This window comes from Sceloporus occidentalis, unplaced genomic scaffold (assembly GCF_023333645.1).
Source record: "Sceloporus occidentalis isolate IW3139 unplaced genomic scaffold, rSceOcc1.0.p SCAF_7, whole genome shotgun sequence".
NCBI lineage: Eukaryota > Metazoa > Chordata > Lepidosauria > Squamata > Phrynosomatidae > Sceloporus > Sceloporus occidentalis.
In genome coordinates this window covers 55,245,507-55,269,261 of record NW_028316987.1, presented here as the reverse complement: position 1 = coordinate 55,269,261, position 23,755 = coordinate 55,245,507, and the positions used below count along the sequence as shown (strand labels likewise).

General features: G+C 40.4%; 1 protein-coding gene across 1 annotated transcript in view; it reads left to right on the top strand.

Moving 5' to 3' along the window:
- Positions 1-17,273, top strand: part of PLEKHA8 (pleckstrin homology domain containing A8) — a 31,776-nt gene extending 14,503 nt beyond the window's left edge. The window contains exons 7-14 of the mRNA XM_089533016.1: positions 879-994; positions 1,816-1,975; positions 2,977-3,062; positions 4,700-4,758; positions 6,330-6,460; positions 8,220-8,290; positions 8,550-8,611; positions 10,316-17,273. Coding sequence (XP_089389142.1) covers positions 879-994; positions 1,816-1,975; positions 2,977-3,062; positions 4,700-4,758; positions 6,330-6,460; positions 8,220-8,290; positions 8,550-8,611; positions 10,316-10,513 — 883 coding nt within the window. The 3' untranslated portion in view covers positions 10,514-17,273. The remainder of the gene's footprint in view (positions 1-878; positions 995-1,815; positions 1,976-2,976; positions 3,063-4,699; positions 4,759-6,329; positions 6,461-8,219; positions 8,291-8,549; positions 8,612-10,315) is intronic.
- Positions 17,274-23,755: the final 6,482 nt, after the last annotated feature.

Genomic DNA, 23,755 nt, shown 5'->3' with positions numbered 1-23,755 from the left:
TGTGTTTTCCTGCATGGCAGGTTGTTGGACTACTAACAGGCAACAGCAGATGAGTGATTCTGTGATTTCCCAAATTCATCCCAAGATTCTTCGTCAAGAATATAATTGGGCTATAGTCCTATTCCAAAAAAATTGAGTTTATGACAGTATATGTTATACATAAATTGATATTATATGCCATTGCCACTGTGGCATTTTAAAGTGAGCACACTTATTTGATCTGGGGGTCACATTTTTTTTTAAAAAGTGTGTTTGTATAGTATCTATACTATGGAGCAGGATTGGGGAATTGTGTGGCCTTCCAGATGTTGTTGGAGGTCCATCAATCCCAGCCAGCCAATGGAGAATAATGATGGCAGTACTAGTTTATTAGTGTTAGGGAGCTACAAGTTTCCCAGCTCAGCTATAAAGACGTTTTAAAGGTCACATGGGTATTTTAGAAGATGGAACAATTCTGTTGCTCCCTATTTCCACACATCATTATAATGGAGTAAAACCAAAAGTGTCTGTATGGAGAACTTTTAAAAGCCTTAAATCCCACTGATAGGCTATTTGGTACAGAGGGCAGTGTTGGAACTCACTAAAGGTACCCCCTTCCAAAGTCCCAGTTGCATGGGATTTTTTTCCTTTTCAAAAAAGCTCTGAGACACTCTTCTGCTAGATCAGAAACAGAAGACCATCTGTGCATTTTCCAATCCTGTTAGTGATCAGTGTGCAGAAACCTAGTTTCGCATGCATAATGCTCTTAGCTAGTAATAATGTACTAGCTTCCATTCTAGAGAATGGAAAAATAAAGTATATACAACAACATATAAGCAAAGTGTTTCCCTTACTGAACAGTAGGGCTTCTTTTCTTTTTTTTTCTTTTTTCTTCCCAGGCAGATGGAAATTAAAAACTGTGAAAATGGCTCTATATATGCAAACACCAGTCTTCCTGAGCAAACCCTTGTACCCCTGAAAACTGATGAGATGGACTCTGAAAAAAATATTACAGGTAACTAAGTGAATGATTTGGAATGATCCAAAACTAAAAGGAAGACGATGCTGGAGTTTGCTTATGCTAGTGTTCGTTGCTTTTTCTTTTTCTTTTTTTACTGATGTGACCTATGTCAGATGGAGATGATGAACTGTATAAATTATTATTCTATCTTAATTTAAAGTATTACTGTAATACATATAGTTTGAAGCCCTATTGCATGCTCTTGACAAAATTTGGTGTTTGTATGCACAGGTCAGTATTTCACTCCTGCCTTCTTTAGGGGCATCACTATATAGAAAGATTTGGTTTAAAGGTAGTATGTGTGGCAGTAAAGGGATCAAACTGGGGCATAGTGAAGCTGGGATAAGCCCTACACATTCAACCTTAGAGACAGAGAGGCAACTCAAAGGTCCAACCTTGGAGGGTGGTAGTTAGAGGGGAACAGTATCATTTGGAAGGATTCATAGGTGCTGTGCTCTGTGGTTGAGCCACTGAGTTCTTGCGCACATCTGCACACTCAGTTTTTTGCCAAGGTCCTATCATTGCAGATTAAAGGCTCCTGATGAAGAGCCAAGCTCTGAGATGGGGAATGAGGAAAAGGGGAGCTGAAAGATTGAGAGAGTGGGGAAAAAGAGAAAAGATGGGGTAAGAATGGAATGAGTGTGTGGAGGTAATAGATGAATGAAAAGATGAGTATGACAGTGGCAGATTAAAAGTCCACCTGAAATAGAGGACATTTCAGAATCACGTCTATTGCACAATTTAAAAAAACATAAAAAATCAGAACCATGTCATCCAGTTTAGTATTTTATGATTTCTGATCCTTTAATTCCAAGATGGTAGCAAAAAAGATGAAAAAGACAAGATGCTGCCAAAACAGAGCAATCAAAGCAACAAACCTTTGGAACCTGTAGCAGATTCCACAGACAAATCAGCACCACCAGAAGAGGAAACAAACACAGATTTAATGACATTCTTCAGTGCTATGAGCATTAGGTAAAGTGCTTTCTTGATGGTCCAAATGTTAATGCTTCTCTATGTAAGTAGGTGGTTTGGGGCCTAAGGACTGTCTGCATGCATATGATGTTGTGTGAAATGGCCCCAAGATTATTGCTTAATGTGATTCATTTCCTAAAAAATTGCCAAGGGTGAAAGGAGGTCAATGTTTGTACTGGTATAAGCATATAAATAATTACTTTTGTTTTGCCAGAGGAGAAAAATGTAATATAATAATGTATAAAGTCCATAAAAGAGAAAATTAAATATTTGAAATTTTAAATTGTTTGAACTATTTTCTTTTAAGCCACCTAGAGATCTTATGATATAGAAAGGAATATAAATATTTTAATAAAATAGGCAGGAGAGAGGTATGGAGTTAGGCTGTTGTATGTGCATGAAATGGGTTTTGTGCTAATCATGTCTCCCCCCCCCCCAATAATGCTTGGTCCTTTTAAATTTCTGTCTCTGATATCACAAAAGTTATCTGACCCTTTTCTATATATAACAAAAGCCCTCGTAGCATTCATGATAGAGTTATACTGAGCATGTAAGGAAGGCAAACATGCTAGCCACTCCCCTCTGTCATTTTCCTTATGTAGAGAGCAACATGTGTGGAGTATCTTTAGAAATATAATAATAAGACTCCCCAGACGTTTGGAGAGTCTTCACATGAAGAGGAGGCTCTCTCTTTCAGTGTATTGTTCTCTATGCTTGCAGTGATGGACAAGGTGCCGGTAGCAGATTCTGTCTTCTCATATGCCTTCAGTTTATCCCTTTATGAATACCTGAATAGGGCTGAAATCCTTGATCTATCCATAATTTCATATTGCCCTTTTTGAGGAAGATCAATAGTGTAGCTACTTTTGAAACAGGTTTCAAGCAATTAAAATTAATAATGAATTAAATTAATTAAACTTATTAATCATTAGTGGAAGTATACTCTCCATTTCTTCTTCCTGAGAAAATTTTAATCAACCTGCATGCTTCCTTCCCCAAAGATTTAGTGATATTGAGCTTTCTGATGATGGAGGAATACCCACAGAAGAATTTCTGCAATCTTGTTATGAAATAGTTCCGGTCCTTGGTATGTGTGCTTATTTGCTTTCCTGCTGACATTGGTATATAGGGGAATTCCCTGTATGGGGAAATTTACTTTGATTTTGAAGCCTTGTTATGTAAATAGTTTTATGTGTTTGGAAATTCTTAGTCCCAAAAAGACAGGGCTTGGGTTCATACATAAAGGCTAGCCAGCTTGCAATTTGTTGAATTCTGTCCTGTTGTGTCTGAACCCATTCCTTCAAATAAAGCTACAAACCACAATTAGAAACCATTAGTTACTTCTGGCTTGTTTAAACTATACTTTTTTGTTACATATAAACCCCAAACCATGGCTTCTCTCTAGTTTCTATAGCTACCCACCCTGAAACAGAAATGGATAAAAAGGGTAGCAGAAAAAAGTGAGAAATAGGGGAGACAGGGTGGGGTCTGGTTAATTGTCTGCAGGATAGTACAACAAACTATAGGGAATATAATGTTCGAACACAGCCAGTGTGTTAAAACAGAAGCTGAATTTTTCAAATCATTCGGCTGGCCACTGCTTCACTTAAAATAGGCCTCAGATTTGCTGTCTCCCTGTTCTTCATCAGTTTGCCAGACTACTGCATAGCTTAACTGCTCAAACTCCTTCCTAAACCATGCCTCTTTTTCATATATTTTTTATTCTAATAAAAACATGGGTATTTAATGCTCCAAAAAAATTGACATGCATGATTTACGAACATGGTTTACTGTTTTCCCAAAATTGTAGCAACTATAGAGTACGTGACTTACAGAATACAGAAACTGCGATGGCATAGACTGAGAGTTACATAGGAATATGGTCTCGGAGTGGGAACAGCTAAAGCATGATAACTCTGATCTTACCTGGGTAAATGCTCTAAGATGTCTCCAGACAAACATATTTATAGCAAATTCTCAGAGCTTGAGGAAGTTGTTTGTTTGTTTTGGATTACTGATCTCATAATCCCCTATATAGACTGGGTGCTGGCCAGGCTCACTGGCAATTTCTGGGAGTTGTTGTCTTCATTTCCACATTCTAGATACATTTCCTTTGGTGTTAGTATAATAAGCCAATGAAATGTCTCTGTGCAAGACTTATGAATGTTTTGTAAAGGTATTTAGCCAACACAGACATATTCCTTTATGATCAATGTGTCTGATGGCTTTTCTATAAGCTGCTTCTTTCCTTCAAGATTTTGTGGTTACTTTCAGCTCAAGTAACTAAAAATTTAATTCAGTAACAAGTCATTGGGTTTCCCATAAAATGATGTCTAAAACAATCTGAACAAGAACTCCTATTTGTTTTGAGACATTACAGAAAGCCAGGGATGGGGATTGTGTGTTTCATGAAGGAAGTAAATATTTTTCATCCTCAACACATCTCCTACCTTACCTTCTTTTCATGCCTTTGGATGCTTATTACATGTGGTTGTGAAGAATGACAGTCAGTGACTTGAGCACCGCCATTTTCTGTGCACCCATACCATCACTGATAGCTTTGAAAAGCAGAATAAGACCACAAGCCTGGTGCTTTCCAGCAAAATTGAAAGTGCTCAGTACTTTCTGCCCCATTGTCTTGTATTAAGATGTTTGAAACTAGTGGCTAAATCAAACACTGCAGCATGAATAGCCTTGTGGGGAAAAATGTTTTCTTTCTTCTAGATAAACTTGGATCCACAGTCTTTGCTCCTGTTAAAATGGATTTTGAAGGAAACATCAAGGTAATAGTTTCATTTTAGTCATATTTAGAGCAGACCGATTCAGAGCAGTGGGGCTGAATCAATGGGACACTACACTATATAGGTGTTTGCCTAGCTGGTTGTCAATAGTCAGGTGTGAATAATGAATGCAACATATTGAACATGGCAGATGAGAAACATGTAAGTGGCCAGGCTGTGGACAGGAGCCTCCTTTTGAGTTATCCACCGAAAGCAGAGCATGGAAAACAGGTCACCATGGCTGTGCTGGTTGAATGATTCTGGGAGTTGTATTCAAAACAGTAATATTTCTAGATCTATGTGTGTTCGTAATTCAGCCATTCAGGGCTGGGAGGAAAGTTGACTTGAGATCTACCACTCAAAAGTTATACTGTTCTTTCATTCTAAGCATATGTCTTTTGCCACTGGTTCTGACTGGTGGTTCTAGAGGGGAAATACTCAAAAAAGATCCACCAATCCTGAAGTCTGCCCATCCCTAGCTAGAATTGAAAGATATAACTGTGTTAGTCTGTAGAATCAGTATATAGAGAGATCTTGTAGCACCTTTGAGGCTAACTGGAAAAAAAAGTTGGCAGCGTGAGCTTTCATACACTACAGTCTACTTCCTCTGATGTATCTAAATGTTCATCTCAAAGGTGCTTCAGGATCTCACTGCATCTTTACCTAGTTCACCCTGAAAACAGATTACTGGTATAGCATTTCATATTGTGAGAGTCAAGATATTTCATGTAGTCTGGAAAAATAAGTTTTCCAAGATCCAATTTAGAGCTTAAGATTCCTTGTTCAAGAAGTGCACCGAACCAGTGCTGCATTTCTTAAAATCAGGATTGGTTAATATCACTTGCAGCCCTTGGTTCTTTATACTGATGGCTCAGGAGTTGTAGTCTGACACTGGTGAGAACTGCCCATGGTCCGAGCAGAGGTGCCCCCACAAAAGAGGCACAAGTCATCCAAACCTCTTTGCAAGGGGAAGGAAAGCATGTTCACCATTTATCCAAAATAGCACCTTTCAATAATAATCCTAAAAATAGTCCAACACATACAGTATTGTAAAATGTTAATGAGTCCACATAATGCCTTGTATGAAATGCAACAGTAAGTTAAAGTTACAGACCTGTAGCCTTATTCATTGGAATATCTTGTTATTTAAGACCTATTCAAAAGAAACCAAAGAGGGGAAACAGACTTCCCGTCTTTTGAGAAGTAATAGTACATGCTTGAAGTCTCCACTGAAAACGCCCTGTTTCCCATGTTTGTGAGAATGGTGGATCTAGCTGCAGCCATACAAAGTCTTCATTAGCCAAATGTAGATCTCAGGAAGGTCCATATAACCTGTGAATAGTCTTCTGATTAGCATGGTCCCAAGCTGTTTAGAATTTTAAAGGTACTGCCCAGTATTTTGAAGTGGGCTTGGAAACAACAGGCTTTTTGAAGGGGCAAGAAATCAAGCATTTGAATTAGCTGTCTTCAAAGCTGATTATCCCTATCAAAAAAGCATTGCAGTAGTCTAATCTGAATATAGCTAGGGCATGGACATATTCAAACTGTGTGATCCTGTTCTGTGCCCCTTCTAGAAAATAAATCAGAAATACATAACCAGCAAAGATGACTTCAATACCCTTCAGAAAATTATCCTACATGAAGTAAGCACTGGAGATGCACAAATTCGACACTCTGCCACAGAGGCCCTCCTTTGGCTTAAAAGGTAAACTAGTTTTTGGAGCATGGGTCGGATAGAAATTAGTACATGATTCCATCAGTTAACTGATTCATTTTGTCTAAAACCAATAAACCATTGTCATCTTCCAGTAATTTCAGGCTACTCTGTTCTCTCTCAGTTTACTTAAAATCATCACAGCCGCTGGTGGGAAAATGAACTTTCCCATCAGCACTATATTGTTATGGACTATTCCTGTTGAAGCACAAATTATTTTCAGATGGCTTGTTCTAAAATGGATAATTACAATCTATTAGTTTTACAAAAAAACATACATAATGTGCAGACAGACAAACACGCTGACTTCTTTTCAGGGACATGATTATGGGGACTCATATAATAGTATGCATTTCAAAATTTCTCACTGCAAACATATTATCAGTGCCACTAAATGTTTCTCATGGTCTATCTCTGGCTCCTTTCTCCTTGGTGTTGAGAGTAAGTTCCTCTGTCTTAGTGAACTGAATAAGATCAGTGTTTCGAAATATTTGTGACAATAGATAACACATTAGTACTATTAATTTCAAAATTCATAATTTATAAATCTAAAAATTCATAATTTTGTTACAGTTTGGGAAGATTACTCATTTATAATTTTACTAACTCATTGTTTTTATTATTTATTTGTGAGTGGATTTAAATAGTAGAAATCTTCCCCAAGTGATTTTAATCAAATAATATTTTAGGAACAACAAATATTTGACGCTTGTTCCAAAAAACATTAAGCAGTAGTCTTAATGTTAAAATGTGAAACAGGGGTTGGGCATTAGGCTATGATTATCACAAAAAAGAACATGTTAGAGGTATCTTTGTTAATTGTAATGCATGACTTCCAAATTCTGGATATAAAGCCTCGCAGGGCAGGGGTGCCAGGTCCTCCACCTCCCTGCCTTGCAAGACTTGGAAATCAAGCCTTGAAGGCAGGGACTGAGGATGCTGGGTCCTCCACCTCCCTGCCTTACAAGACTTGGAAATCAAGCCTCACAAGGCAGAGACTGGGGATGCCGGGGCGCATGGCAGGGAGGTGGGGGAGCACTCACTGGGTGTCACCCCTCCTTTGGGGGTGTCACCCAGTGCAGTCTGCACCCTCCTATTGCCGAAGCCGCCAGCAAAAGGAGTGGTAAAAAACTGATCCTGCTGGCTGCCTGTTTGGCACTGCTTATTAAAATTATGTCTAAAGTGTGCCTATTTATATCTGGGTTGGGTACTCCTAACATGAGTTCTGAGGGGATTCAAGGGACTGAGAACCACAGACTTAGAAAATGGTTCTGCCTGGTGCCCATGGCCTTTCTAGGAGACAGGGATGTTACTTGGGTAGGTTACAGATGAAAGCATGGCTTTACTACCAATACTGCTATTATATAAGGATTCCTTGTAAGTGGATCAGAAGCAACATTACTTGCAGCTTTTCTTTGTAAGATTACCTGTAGCCTGACACAAATTCTTACAACCTCCTGTGACCACACCCCACTGTGCTACTTGTCACGTTTTAAAAATAGGACTGCTTCACAAATAATTTTGCATGACCATAGGGTTGGAAATGGTCTCAGAAGTCATCAATTCCAGCTGAATATGGGTACATGCCTAATGCAGAATATAGAATTAGAAAGGACCTGAAAGGTGATGTTTTAATTGAATGTTGTGCTGACAGTGCTTCTCCCCCCCCCCAAAAAAAATGTGTTTTAATGTAACAATTAAAAGTGATAGTTATCTAATAGGTACTTTAATACTGCCTTATTCCAAATAGGGGTTTAAAATTTTTGAAGGAGTTTTTGACCGAGCTAAAGAATGGAGAAAAGAACATTCAGACAGCACTGAGTAAGTACAGAATATTTTCTGGGAAAGTACAGAATACAACACTCAAACTGGTGGAGGAGGGAGATGGAATGGTGTCCTCTCATTTCCAGACAAGAAGGGAGCTTATAAAGAGGACCATGCTTAGAATTGAAATATATCTGCATGGTGCGAGAAAAAAAATATTGATATTTATTGTTCTGTGAAGCCTAAAGGGCTTCAAAATGTATTGGTGTGATTTGCAGCAGGACACAAAATGTTTCTTTCTTCTATCTGCTTGCAGATAATGCTTATGGCAGAACATTACGACAATACCACGGCTGGGTTGTCCGAGGCGTTTTTGCGGTGAGTCAGGCAAAACTTCTTTAGACACAAAATGTGATGGAATGGGGTTAGACAGACCACTCTTTCCAAAACCCACATGGTTCAGGACAGCCCAGATGGGAGATGTGGTGTCAGTGATGGGCTAGTGGCTTTCTTGTCAGGGGTGTGTTGATTCTACTCTGCCAACTTTAGAGGAGCAATCCAAAACCTATAGGGGAATAGCGTTCAGCAAACTGGATAGTGCCTACTCTCTTTTCCCATTAGGAATTAACTACACCAGCTCCAGGCAAAATGGGAGCAAAGGGCATATCCAAGGCCACCTTCAACCCCACCTCACTTTTACCACACATCCTTTTCAGTGTCTAGCCCAGTGGTGGGCAATTGTGTGGGACCAGGAGTCAGTTCCCTCTTAATTTTATATTTTTATTTATTTAGGTTCACAAACCTTTTGACTCACAGAGCCCTTTTAAGAATCAGTTTCTATGGCAAAGCCCCTAAGAGGCCTACCCTACATCTTACAAGTTAATGGTGTTTAGGAGTAGTGTTACTTTTTGTTTCTTATTCTTTAATTCAACATTTATTTATTTCATTTTATTGCAGCAGGTGCAGGACACATGGAGCCCTAAGGGTTCCTCTCAAAGTGGTGACAGGAAATGATATCCTGTCACTTCCTGTCACCATTTTGAGAGGGACTGCAGAGGAAACAGAAGTATTTGGAGGTAGTGCATAGTTCTGGGTGTAGATGTATTTTCATGTGTTTGGGAGGATTTCTGTGGGGGAAAATATTGCCTGAAAAATCACATCAAAATGTTTGTTTTTTAAAGTGCGAAGAGGTTGGGGCACTTGGGAGGAGTGATGGGGGCTTCTAACAGCTACAGTCTCCTGCAAAGGATTCTGCAAGCACTCTAGAAATCTTTGATGAACAACACACAGAGGTTTTTGTGGGTTTTTCGGGCTGTGTGGCCATGTTCTAGAAGAGTTTCTTCCTGACATTTTGCCCGCCTCTGTGGCTGGCATCTTCAGAGCATGCTTGCCTGGAAAGGATTTGGGTATGTATTTACTGTGTGACCCTGGGAAGGCAGGAGTGATTTGCATGTGTATTGTTTTGTTGCTAATGGCAGGTCTCAGGGTGGGAGGGTCTGCAAAAGAGTATTAGTGTCTGCTTGATAGTGCTCATTGTCTGCTGGGAGATTTCTCATTTGCATTTGTTGAGTCTTTATCTTGCTATTTTTCAGACACACACAGAGTGACACAGAAAGCCATAGATATTTCTGGGATTGTTTTGAAAAATTATTTGCTTCCTTGCCTCCCCCAACACTTGCACATTTCAATTTGGTAGCTCCTTTTGCTTAATCTGATAAGTGTTGCCCCACTGCAGACTACATTTTCTGCAGAAGTCACAAATTTAGTATCGATGTGTGTGTGTGTGTGTATCTCAAAGTCAGCTATCTGGGTAAAGGTGATTTATATCTATGAAACTGTTGAATACTGGTAACTGAGTGGTGATTAATGGGCTGGTTGATGTTATCCACCTTCTCTCCTTGCAAAGTAATTCTCTTCCTATGTGAACAAAAATTTTATAACTTCTTACATTCCTAACACTTTTTTAGTTTTCAGTTATACAAAACTAAAATGTTGTTTATTTTTCGCTTGTCTTATGTGGTGTACAAGATTCATTAGTAGAAATTCCAGAGTACATATTGACCTTGTTTATTCTCGTTGCAGCTAGCACTAAAGGCATCCCCCACCTATGAAGGCTTTGCATTGGCACTATCGGTTCAAGACTGTCAATATCAGGAAGAAGCTTTTTATAATAGCATGCAGAGGGACCTTGACATCTACCTACCTGCCATGGAAAAACAGCTCAACATCTTGGATGCACTGTATGAAGAACATGGGTTGGAATCTAACGAAGTGGTGTGATTGCTAGCCAAAACAGTGCCTCACAAATTCAGGGATTGTGTCTGTTAACATAGCTTTTTCCTAGAAGTCCATTTCTGTTTCTTTGTGTGTTTTTTCCTGTACTTGACAAGGGACACAGAGCTTCCTTTTTTTACATTTTTAAATGCTTGCTTATGTTTAACCGAGAAGGTGCTATATTTTCTGGCAAGATTGTGTCTTCCTTTATGGCACGTATTTTTTAACCAGATTTGGTGATATTTACTGTGTGGAAGGCAATCTGTAGTAGTGGGTCCAACAGCTGAACAGCCACAAAGTTCAGTAGCATTGTACTAAATTGCTCGGAGCCTACAGTTCCCAGGATCCTCCAGTCTGGATAGCCACTGGCCATGTTGCCTTAGGATTCTGGGAGTTTTTGACCAGAATTGAGATAAGGACAGCCGCATGCATAAATGTCTCTTACACATACGGATGGGCCTTTATTGGTGTGCCCTTTCTCTCTGCACAGATCCCGAAGGTTCCTTCCCATCTTAGTGCAAAATCCAAAGCTACCTTGCACAGCCATTCCATTGTGCATCTGGAGGGGTATCCAGACCTTCTCTGATTTTGCCAGCTGTTCTTGAAGGATGAAATGAGTGTGCAAGGCAGCTTTGGGGCTTTAAGGTAAGTCAGGAGGGTGGAACTGGCTCAAAGAAGCTCAGATCTGCATGTGGATATTTATGGTACTCTGAGGGGCCATTGAATTAAGGCCATAATACAGAAAGTAGTCTGACCTTGCCATGTGCTTGTTCTGTGTTGGTCAAATAATTACCGATTCAGATCAACAAGTGGAGAACAGTGGTGTCACTGGGCAGGTTTGGGGGATACAGACTGTGCCAGGTGACACTCCACAGAAGGGATGACATCCTGCTGAGATGGATAGGTGAGCATGCCCCTTGTGTCTTAGCTGCAGCCCTGAGTCTCTCCCTGCGAAGGGAGCTTGGGTGGTAGCAAAACCATGAGAAGCAAACAGTGGGGTAAGCAGGCCACTGCTCCCTCCCTCAGTACCCCCTCAAACACGCTAGGTGTCATCAAACCTGGTGACACCACTGGTGCAGGATTCAGTTTTGCAACTCAAAATTTAGCCCCTGTTTGAAAGCCCTGTGTCTCATGCAAGCTAGTGCTCATTCAAGTCTTTCTCAGCAGTTGAATCAGAACCAGAATCTATGAATTAGTATCACAACTATCTCCAGTCTCCCATTATATCCATCTACATCAGGGCAACTTCAATTTGCAGTAGCTAAGAATCTGTCCCATTCTCTGTCTCAAATTTGCCCTGATCCATTGATTACCCATTTGTAATGTATATAGGTTGGCGACAAAACAGAGACACAATTTACCATATGATACGTAGAAACATAGGCACTAGGAGAACATGCCTGTTTGTCCCAGCATGCTGCAGTGAAGTTTTTCCCAAACACTCTCAAGTTAATTTGATTTGGAATCAATAGGATAATTTACAAGTTGGAAGGCTCCAGGACTGCAGCCTTAAAAGTAGGAGTGGATATTGGACAATAATTCTCCCTATCCTATTGACCGTGCTGCTTGGAACTGATGGGAACTGGTTTTGTTCTTGGAGACCAGTGGTTCCCTAACTTTGATCCTCCTAGTTTTTTGAACTTCAACTCCCAGAAGCCTAGCCAACTTGACCAATATTCAGGAATTCTGAGAACTGAAGTCCAAAACATCAGGAGGACCAAAGTTTGAGAACCACTGTTGTAGACCTTGTGTGAAACTAAAGCAGTTCCTGTCTTTATAGGATCTATGCCAGTATCAACTCTTGACTACAAAAGACTGAATTGGGAACAAAATCTGAGCTGGAGGACAGTGATTTAAAGTAGCTGGATTAAATTTAAGTAGTCTGTTTTCTTCCTACAGTTCGACAGTATACCTCAGGTATTTAGAGGTTAGGGTGAACAGATCTCTGTAAAATTATACAGTAAAATTCAGCTCTGCATGAAAGATAAGTAATCAGTACATGAAATATACACAGATTTTACTAGTGTTATTATTAACCTTTTTTTTAACTTTGAGGGACAAGTGAATTCAGAATTTGACTTTTGTCATAGTACAGAGTTATGAGGAGGGAAATATATCCAGAAGAGCGGTGGCTGATTTTCTTCAGCTGAAGGTCTTCACACCAATATATTGACATTGCCAAAAAAGGGATAAATTACTTTGCTGTCACCTTTCTTTCTCCCTTGCCAAAAAGTTACCATTGTACCCTCTCTCTCTCCCTTCAAGTGGTTCTTCTGTCTGTTTGTCCTTTATCCTACTGCATCACACTCTTCCTTTACATGAGATGAATATTTTGCTTTCTGTAAATAGATAGGAGTTGTATGTTGCAAAAAGAGAAATACAGAGGCTTGGGAAGATATTATTTTATATAGGAAAAAGTTGGGAGCCATAAAAAAAACTTGCTGGATAACCACATGCAGTGGAGATAACTGTGTCCATGTGGGTCACAGGTGGGCAATTGTGTTCTTAGAAATGCTTTTGGTCTACAGCTCCCATCAGCCCTAGACAGCATAATCACTGGTGATGGATCATGGGGGCCAGAATTCTAACACAGCAAGAGGGTTACTCACTCTTAATGTATGTTACTATCCACACACCAGGAGCGTTCAGGTAAGCATATACGTAACTGTCACAGAAATATGTCGATCCACTCAGTCATCCAATTTATGCAGCCATGTTATTTGAATCTGTCTCGGGGCCTAATTACATGCTGTTTTAAATTCTTAAGAGAAAGCAACATTTTAAAAAATACAAGTCAAGTGCAGAGAGGTGAATTTTAAAATTATTATTCATTCCAAGGTGATGTGTTTTCTTCCAAGAAAGTGACAGGAGTGAAATATTGCATCTTTTTTCCCTGCACTGTAATCTTGATCAGGATTTGACCATATCAGCTTTATTTAAACACAAATACTCTGATGATCTCATATAAGTTAGGCCCTTTGTGTCAGCTGAAAAATGGAATGTGAAGGAGAGAGAATGCAATTTACTATTTTTCCTGTTTCAGCCCAGGAGGACTGGAATTAATATCTTAATTTCTATCACTATCAAGAACAAATGTGGTTAGAAAATTGATCAAGTGCTGTCAAATGTCTAGATTCATGCAGAATACATTCTCTCAAAATTGTTTTATAAAGCCATATTATACTGTACTTGAAGCATATCTATGGCTCTCTTTAGGGTGAAATATGGGCAACAATGGGGTTGATGTTTTACAGAGAACCTTAAAGAATTTCTAGAATTAAAAAGCTGAATTGGATATTTGAATGTGAACATTTGAGCTGTAAAGATCCTACATCATAGACATAATTATCAATGCCTAATTATTTATTGTTCCCTGGCCCAACCATCCAAAGGTACTTAGCCAAGAACTGCACTGAGTGATGGAAGTGTTCTGCGGGCAATCGAAGCATAGGATGACATTTCAGCCCTCCCACCAGTGATCTCCAGTGGGACATGTTGAGACAGTGGTCATGCTTATGATTGTCACACTGGAGATTGCTGGCTGGAAGGCACTGGAAATATGCTCCTGCTGCAATCCGATCACCAACAAAACAGACTTCTATCACTTCTTGCTGCTGCTGGCTGTTAAAGCACATTAGGGGTGCATTTGCAATTGTGTCAATCCAAGCAGTTACAAATGTGAAAGTCTGGCTTACGTATTCATAACTGCTCAGCATGATGCCAGCTGATACCTTTAACTAGGCAAGGTACTGTCAGTGATATATCTTTGTTGTCAGCTACCAAAGTGAATGAGACTACACCAAACATAGTCTTATTTTACCAACTTGATGCAAGCACAATTGTTTGGCAACATGAGGAATTTGATGGCTTTTTATTACTTATTTCCTTCATGTTTCAGGTTGTAGACATGCATGTAAATATGTAATTCATTGGAGAAATGTTCAGCCAATAGCCCTACCTCAATATTTTGTGAAGTGCATGTAGACTAAGCTTTGGCTCCCCATCACAACCCTCAGGACTCACTAATTTGCAACAATAGTACCCCTATCACAACCATTTAGTGGCTGGTGAAGAACAGGGGGTTTGGAGAAGTGTTTGGCTGTGTTCCCAAAGCCAGATGCAGACTGATGACTATCTACTCAGATCCACTGGGGTCCTCCAAGTCATGCATTTTCAAAACACATCTTTGGGATGACTCATGTAGTTCCAGTGCTAGACTTTGCTCCCTCCCTGTGTTAAGGTCACTTGCAGCTTTAGCTGGTATGACTGATAATGCTCATGTGAGGTGGTTCAGGGGATTTTTAATTTTTTTTAAATTTCACATCCCATTCTCCAAGATGGAGGATCAACAGCCATTTCTAGACAAATGATTTGTCAAGTTGCATAGGTACATTAACAGCAATTGTTTTAGAGTGAGATCAGAAGAACTGGTGAAATCATTTCACCAATTGTAGGAGGTAGCCTTTTCTTTCTTCTGTGATGGGTCATCCCATTTCCTTCCCTCCACCTTCAAGCATGGTCAATGGGAGAGAAGTATGATAGCTTTAGGGCTGGCATAGTTTAGGGCTTTGGGGGGGGGGATGTCACCAGAACAAAGGCATTTAGAATCTATTCTTGGCCCCTTCTGCATCACTGGATCATGTCTAATGCTTCCTGTGAGTGTACTGTCATCCTTGCATCTCCCAAGTGCCACTTTGCAATGTGGCCTTTCTCCCTGCCACAACATTTGCCATGGTATTTGCACCAGCTCCCCGAGCCAGATTTAGGATGCAAATGTGCCATGTTCTGTAGCTTTATTTACCCACCATTCCATTCTCTCTTATCAGCTTGGTAAAAGTTGAACCAAAGTTGCTAGCTAGGTATACAACCACCCCTCATGAGTCAAAGTAAGGTTGCCATTTAGTGTTGCCTTCAGTCTTTAAATACTTGATCTGAAAATAGACCAAAATATATAACAGACATGTGCATTTACTATATTTTGTCCTATATGTCACTAATCTTCACCATTTCCTTATCACTTTGGTTTTCTTTTCTTTTTTATCCCTTGAGCACATTCTCCTCATTTGTTGAATGCTCAGATATTTGCTTTTTCTATGGACAGAGTTATCTATTAAGTGTAGGATTCTAACAACATTCTCACAAATACATCTAATGAAAAGTAGTCTTCTTTTGTGATAGTGAATGTTGGCTTGCAATAGCTTTCACACTTTTGTTAAACAAAAGTATAAAGTGGTGCTAAGGCCCAGGCCTAGTGAGTATGAGACACGGCAATATGGAACCTATTATTTGTGAATTATTGGGAGAGGAACAATTTTCTGAAAATCATCTGGTTCTCTGACTCAATGCTAGCACATGGAAAAGTTACTACAACTGCCAGAATCCCCAAAACAGCATAGCCACTGTTCAACCTCACTGAAGGATTCTGGGAGTCATTCTGTAATATTAAGAGGTAATGTCCAGGTTCTGTTGTGAGTATTCTATATCATAGTAAACTGAAGTATTGCTGGTCTGATGAACTATACCCTTTTACTGAACAAGGATGATTCATGTTTCATCTCGCAAACACTCACATGAAGAAAATGGAATTCTAAGTCTGGCTGTTGGTGATAACCTGGTACATCCCAAATATATGGGTTCCTTTTTAAAGGCTTGTAATTAAACATTCTCAGGGATTTGAACAATGAGGCAAAAATCTAGTAGTTTTTAAAGTCTGTATTTAAAGAGAAGTTCATGTAAATAGAATGTAGATATTATGAAGTGCATTTCTATTATAAACAGTGTCTGTTTATAACTGAAAAATCCCAAAGCAATCAGATATAGGCCTGACGTCCGCTGTTTGATCCCAACTAAAGTAGACCCATTGTGTCAGTGAGATTTATAGAAGTGTTGTTTTGTGTGTGGTGTATGCCTTCAAATCATTTTCAGCTTATGGTGACCCTAAGGCTGGCATATCATGGGGTTTTCTTGCTAAGATTTGTTCAAAGGAGATTTGGCATTGCCTTCCCCTGAGGCTGAGAGCATGTGACTTGCCCAAGAGGTTTCATGGCTGAACAGGAATTGAACCCTGATCTCCAGAGTAGTAGTTCAATGCTGAAACCACTATGCCACACTATTTTACCAATTAACAAATCAATGGGTCTACTCTAGTGAACACCAATAGCATTCAGGCCACATTGTCTAGCATTCATAAATTCTATTGACATAATTGACTCGCAAAAGGTACATCTTTGTATGGAACGTATGACTGTAACATGTTTTATCTCCCAAACATGAACGAACTTGTTCTTTTACTAGTGGTCCTTCCAACCACCCCCTGCCAGAGGTGATATGCATTGATTTAATATTTTATAATTTAATTTAACATTTTATAACAATCCTTTGTTTTAAACACAATTGCAAGCAGAAGTTGCATATCATATTTTAAAATGCCAATTGTTTATGACAGATACAGGAATTGATTGCTGTCAAATATAGTCACAGTCTTGATATTATAGCAGGAGTCTTAATTTAAACTAATAATTTATTTTACAATCGTAAAAGGCTTAGGAAAATTACACCTGAAATTCTGTTTATTATTTCTACTTTACTTGCTAATTTAAAGATATTGCCTGGCTTATTTCTTCAGATACTGGACTTGAGTATAATCTAGGACTGATGAAACTACAGAGGTTTTCCATTGACCACAGTAGCATGTGGAGTGCAATTTACCACTGTCATAATGATCATGATAGTGATGAAATAAGTAATAAACGTTCATTTGGTTTTATTGTGCCTTTAAGTTGTTTCTGACTTACAGTGACCCTAAGGCAAACCTATCTCAGGTTATGCTTGGCAAGATGTTTCATAGGGTGGTTGTTTTGCCGCCTTCTGAGGCTGAAAGGGTGTTACTTGCTCAAGGCTACCCAATAGGTTTCCATGCTCAGGTAGGTATTTAAACCTTGATCTCCAGAGTTGTCCAATGCTCAAAACACACTGGTTCACTAATCCAGTTTGATGTGATTATGACTATGCCTAACCACCAAAGAGCTGATATGGAGTTCCCTCCTGAAGTGAAGTGAAACCTGTTTCTTCAAAGAGTTCCCTGTGAGTGGAAGCATGGAAATACAGCTATGGATTGTGACTATGGATTGGGTACAACTGCTTAGTTGCACTGAAGTTGCATTGACTTCTGGTGGTCCTCGGTGTATCTATGGCTACAATCCTATATATTGTTATCTGTAGAGTTTGCTGTACATAGTGGGAGTTATGAGTAATAAACAAGCACAGGATTGCATTCTGTAGGTGAATCAATACATAGAGATAAACATATAAGTTACAAATGTTCCTCCTACTTTTTAAATTGTACTACGCTTTCGTGATAAATCACTCCAGCTGTTCATGTTACCTCTGAGGAAAGTTTCTTTTCCTGAACATATATGTTTAATATATCAATTTTGTATGTTTTTAATTTTACTGTTTTTTAGTATCAGTATTATTATAAGCCACTCTTGAGTTCCAGTTTTGGGGAAAGGTTGGGAGATAATAATAATAATAATAATAATAATAATAATAATAATAATAATAGATTAATTTATACCCCACTCTTTAGAAATCTCTCAGAGTGACTTACAAATTTGTTAATTAGGCGTATGGCCTCTAATCTTTCACACAGTTCCTCAGTTGTTTCAGTTTTCTCAAAGTGGATATTGTTAGGGGATGAATAATCCTTACAGTGACCCTGTGGTGTAGTACTACCAATGTTGCCTGCCCTCTCCCCAATTGTCACAATGTCATTTAGCCTTAATGCCATTTGCAGTGGAGAAGAACTCCAAGCTTTACAATGCCTTTCTAGTCTGATGGAATCTTTAATTAAAAATAAAAAACCCTTTCTTTTCATACCTCTCTCCTAAAATGTGTTGGTGTTTTCACATCTCAGGCACTCAGGGTGCACTTTCACCTGTAGCAGAGAAAGGAATCGTGGTTTATTCATCACTCTGTTTCCAACAGGAGAAAAAGATGAAAGCATGGGGAGGAGCTGGGAGCATTTGGGTGGTTAGACTTTGTCTAAATATTCCTGTGCTCTGAGGAACAAAAAGAGATAGCTTTCCCTCCTCACAGCCCCATATCTTTTCCTTCGCATTTTCCCATGGCTGCTCCTCTTCTGACAAGAAACAGTTCACATCCTCTTAGGCCCTTATCACGCGGAGGCACTTGCATGGCATGAGTAAAACATTGCTGAACTGTTGCAGAAGCGTGAAGGTGGCATAATCTGTCATGCTTTTAAAAAGTCATTGAGGCTTCCTGCTTTCCTTTCGTCAATGAAGTGTTCGTAGAGAGGCCATTTTTTAAATAACGGAAGAGCCTGTTATTCAAAAAATGGCTTCTCCGCAAACGCTTCATTGATGGAAGGAAAGCAGGAAGCCCCAATGATGTTTTAGAAGCATGACAGATGATTCCACCTTCATGCTTCTGCAACAGTTCAGCAAAGTTTTACCCACACAAGTGCCTCTGAGTGATAAGGTCCTAGTATTGTGGTCCTTAGATGTGTCCATGCACATCTATGCACAGTTCAGTAGACTAATTTGATTTTGGATGTTATTGCACTATGTTACATGGCCAACATGGCTACTCCTGGATATTTTTTTCTGTGCGCAGTTGTTCAACTTTCCTTTTTGTCCTTCTAGAAACCAATCAGAAATTGTATTCACTTACTCAAAGAAGTTTATTACACCGAGGTTAAAACGTTCCCCGATGCGTTCTAACGTGCACAAGCGGGGCCACGCACGGAGCGTGATGGGAATCCGATGGGGCCCAGAACACGACTTTACCGCACAGGGAACGCTGCTGCCGCTGAGCATTCCCATCGGGTTCCCATTGGGTTCCAGAGGGCGCCATTTCTGGGAACGCTTTGAAACAGTTCACAGAAAAGGCGCCCTCTGGAACCCAATGGGAACGTTCAGCGGCGGCAGCATTCCCTGTGCAGTAAAGTCGCGTTCTGGGCCCCATTGGATTCCCATCACGCTCCGTGCGCAGCCCCGCTCGTGCACGTTAGAATGCATCAGGGAACGTTTTAAACCCGGTGCAATAAAGTCCAAATGATGGTTCCCAAGATGGTTCTTTCCTTGTTGCAAATAAGAATAAGGAAGTACAGTACTGACAATTTGCAATAAAATCACCCCAATGGCTGGGAGATCCAGTGAGTTGTGGTCTAGGAAAGTGACATTTACATGCTCTATAAGAAAACTGAAAGGATTACAGATAGTAGTTTTTCTTACAGCTCTCTATGTACTGGGATCAGAAACTGGAAGGGAATACTGGCATACCCACTTTTCAGAAATTCGGAAACATTCCTCCTGAAACAAACATCTGAGCCAGCAATGAAGCACAAAACAAGCTTCTGCCCTTTCATAAAAGCACAAAAAGGACTGGGTGTTGTTCCATATCATTTTCACTATGGGGCAGCCTTTACCAACTTGTAGGCACAGAAAACACTAGTGATGAATAAAAAATAAATACTCCTGCCTGCCTTTAAAACAATCTGTATAGAAGATAGCAAAGAGCAATGGGTGTATATTCTTAAATTCTGCCTTTAGCCATATGGGAAACCTGTTCTTGAGTGGTGTTTGCAGATTTCTCCATTCTGAATTGTAATTCTAAATTGTAATTATTGTCTAAATCCTGTAGACTAGGGCCTTAATATAGATAAGAAGTCACACGTCAAGAAACTCACCAGTAAGTTCTGCAAAGTTGAGATACACTCAAATGAACCTCCAGTTCAGCAACACAGGGCAGCAGAAGGATGACAAAAAGCAGAATCAGATATCCAAGTGGCAATTGTTTGGATGAGTGCATCTACACTCCAGTGTAAACCACTTCAGACGTGATTTACCTGTGAAGAATCTGAAGGATAATGATTTAATGATGGTATTAAGATTTATTGATAGAGATGGATACATCTTTACTGTTACACTGAGTATGGAGTTTATCACACTGGGGCTGATTTTGGCATTAAAGAGATTAAAACGCATTTAAAGCATCCCACTTATGAAGTAGAAATGGCAAGTAATTGCACAAATGATTATCATATGCAATTGCGCAAATAAAATTATATTGGCAATGCATTGTCGCTGAAATCCCAAAGTAAAAAGATTTGCATTAATGTTTTTTGTGACCACTTTAATTGTGGGTTTTGTGCGACGTCATTACACGTAATTACGTAATATTCACAAGATATACTCCCAATCTCCTTTGTGTGATAAACTCTCATGAAGGATTGGGCCTACTACTATAATATCTCTTCTTATTCGCTCCCACAGTAAATAATGGAAGAAACAAATAGATTGCAATAAAATGTTGTCGCCAGAAATGTTTCCTATTGAGAATTCCAGCCAACCAAGCTATGTTATGTTCCAGGGAGGTGCAATAAGTTGGTATTCAGAGACCCCTCAGCATCTCCTCATTGGGCAGTTTTGAATCACCACCCTACTGGGAGGGGGACATTTCTTGGTGCTTTCCCCAGCTGGCTGATACTTTGCTCTTGCGCATGAGCGTTGCTGCTGTGTACCCACATTCAATGTGTCTCCACCCCTGGTATCACCTGGTGTGGGAGGTGGCTGCTGGAGGGATTGCCAGGAGCAGGTAAAAGGCCGTGCTCACCTTTCTCCACGTCCTTGTCCGCCTCCTCAGGAGGAAGCTGCCACAGCAATGAATCCAAGAGGGCTATGCTCAACCTTCTTCTCTATGATGGTATTATCTTCCTCAGGAAGAAGTCATTGCGGCAGCAAAGCCAACAGAGGCATGCTCATTCTTCATCCCGAGAGGAGGGCCCAACTGGGTGTCAACCCTCTTCTGAGGTGTCACCCTGTGCAGACAACATCCCCTGCACCCCCTAATGACACCACTGCCCACATATGAAGAATGAATTAGCAGTTAATACACAGGTTGTTAGTGGGCCCTTGCGGTCTCTTCCAATTCTATGATTCTATGATCATATTCCAAAGCAAGTAGTTTTCAAGATTCTAAAACTGTACTACACCAGTACATAATAAAGAAGCTAGGACTATAAATCCCTATTGCAGCATGGTTATGACCTACGTTTGGAGGTTTTAGGAGATTATTGCACTGTTCTTAAATAGCAGGATAGAAGCGGGATTGTAATTGTAATTGCCGGGTCTTACCACACTAGGTCGTGGCTAGGCAGCAGAAATCCTGTAGTCAATCTGTGCTTCTGCCACTGGTTTTTTAAAAAAGGTAACATCCTGTGAATAGTTATCAATCGTGCTGTCAGCCCCTTATTGAAGCATGTGCTATAGGTCATTCAGGGGTAATGAAGAGAGAAGGGGATTTAAACCAGTTTCACTGCACACACCTCATTCCCAATGAAAGCAAGACTTCTTACTACTGAGGAGACCATTATTTCATCTTGGGCAGGAGAAAGAAGAATTAAACCAGTTTCATTGCACACACCCCACTCCCAATGAAGGCAAGTCTACTTACTTAATCTCGGATAGCTGATGAGTAAATGGAACAATAGTGCAATAAGATGCATCAGGAATCTCTTATCAATTCACCAATTGCATGGCAATGTGAAAATAATTCTTGTTTCGGGTGTTTAAAAAGCCGCAACAACATCGGGAGGGAAGCTTTGTGCAATAATCTCCTTAGTGTGCATATTGTCTTTGTTGGGTTATGTGTTTAAACTAATTTGTTTTACAACAATTCAGAAGTGTTTGCATTGACTATATGGCACCCTGAGATTTTCAAATACACTAGAGTCTCGTTAATCCGACCTTCATTCATTTGACGTTCCGGTTTATCTGACGTCAGACTGGTCGGTAGGCGTGACTTTGAGCCCTGACCACGCCCCCAGCACCAGGCCCCAAGTGAGACAACAGGCGCAGAGCACCAGGCCGCAGGCGTGGAGGCGGCAGCAGCCCCAAGCACCACCACCACCAGGCCGCAAGCACGGAGGTGGCAGAGGCCCCAAGCACCACCACCACCAGGCCGCAGGCGCGGAGGTGGCAGCGGCCCCAAGCACCACCACCACCAGGCCACAGGAGCGGAGGTGGCAGCGGCCCCAAGCACCACCACCACCAGGCCGCAGGCGCGGAGGTGGCAGTGGCCCCAAGCATCACCACCACCAGGCTGCAGGCGCAGAGGCGGCATCGGCCCCGAGCGCCGCCACCAGGCCGCAGGCCCCGACTGCCCCGAGCGCCACCACAACCACCAGGCCGCAAGCGGTAAGCAGCCCCACCGCCACTAAGCCCAGAGCAACCACAAGGCCCAGAGCAACACCAGGCTTTTCCTATGACCCTCTGGATTATCTGACATTTTCGGCTGACCAAAGGGACTGCCAGTTTACGTCGGATAATCGAGACTCTAATGTATAGGACAGCACAAAAATATTTAAATAAGCAAGCATGTTTTATTGAATCCAGAAATCTTTTCTTAATATATAATTTGAATATTCATGGTGCTGAATTGTATTGCTAGCATCATTCCATGCAGACTGAAACAGATCAGAAATACATGTAGTTGGAGATCCCCTCTTTTTTTTTTAACTTGGTCTTCTCTAGCCCTTGGATTGTGGCTTCCTGCCAAATCTATCCCAATTAATTTAGCATCTGTTTTCAGGGTTGATATTGTCTGCTCCTATCCCGTCTTCAGAGACTGGACATGTCTTGCATATTTTCGAATAGGTCATAGTTTTCCACTTGTTTTTTTGCTTAACAGCTGGCATTCAGTCTCCTTCGTGATCCAGTCTCCTTCATGCAACTGAGAAGATATTCATCATTGTTGAGTCCTGTACAGTGTTCACCAAGGTACCATTTCCATTCTGTCCCTGTAACTTGATATCAGGGTAGTGACCCAAGGTATATAATATTGAACATTGACTTTTAATAACAGTTTATCATGTACCTGTGAACTTCACCAACCCTCAGATTTGCATATAATGGCAAAGGGATAAATTCAGAGTGCTGTATATCCTATTTTGATACTATTGTAGGTTTTTCTGGACTTTCCACCCGTGAGCTAGATTCTCTTTTTATTGTAAGTCTCTGGCTCGCCTAAATTAGCAAAGGTTACAAGCTTTGGGACACTGCCACACTTCACCTCTCTAAATAAAGTGTGGAAACTTCTGCTCATCTGCCTAAGTCAGGATTGTTAAATATGTGTCCTTCAAGCCTGGATTTAGCACGCAATTGAGGCAGAGCTGGGTGGGTATACCCCTTCCGAGGAGAAGAAATCCTTTCACGCTGAAGTGCTGAC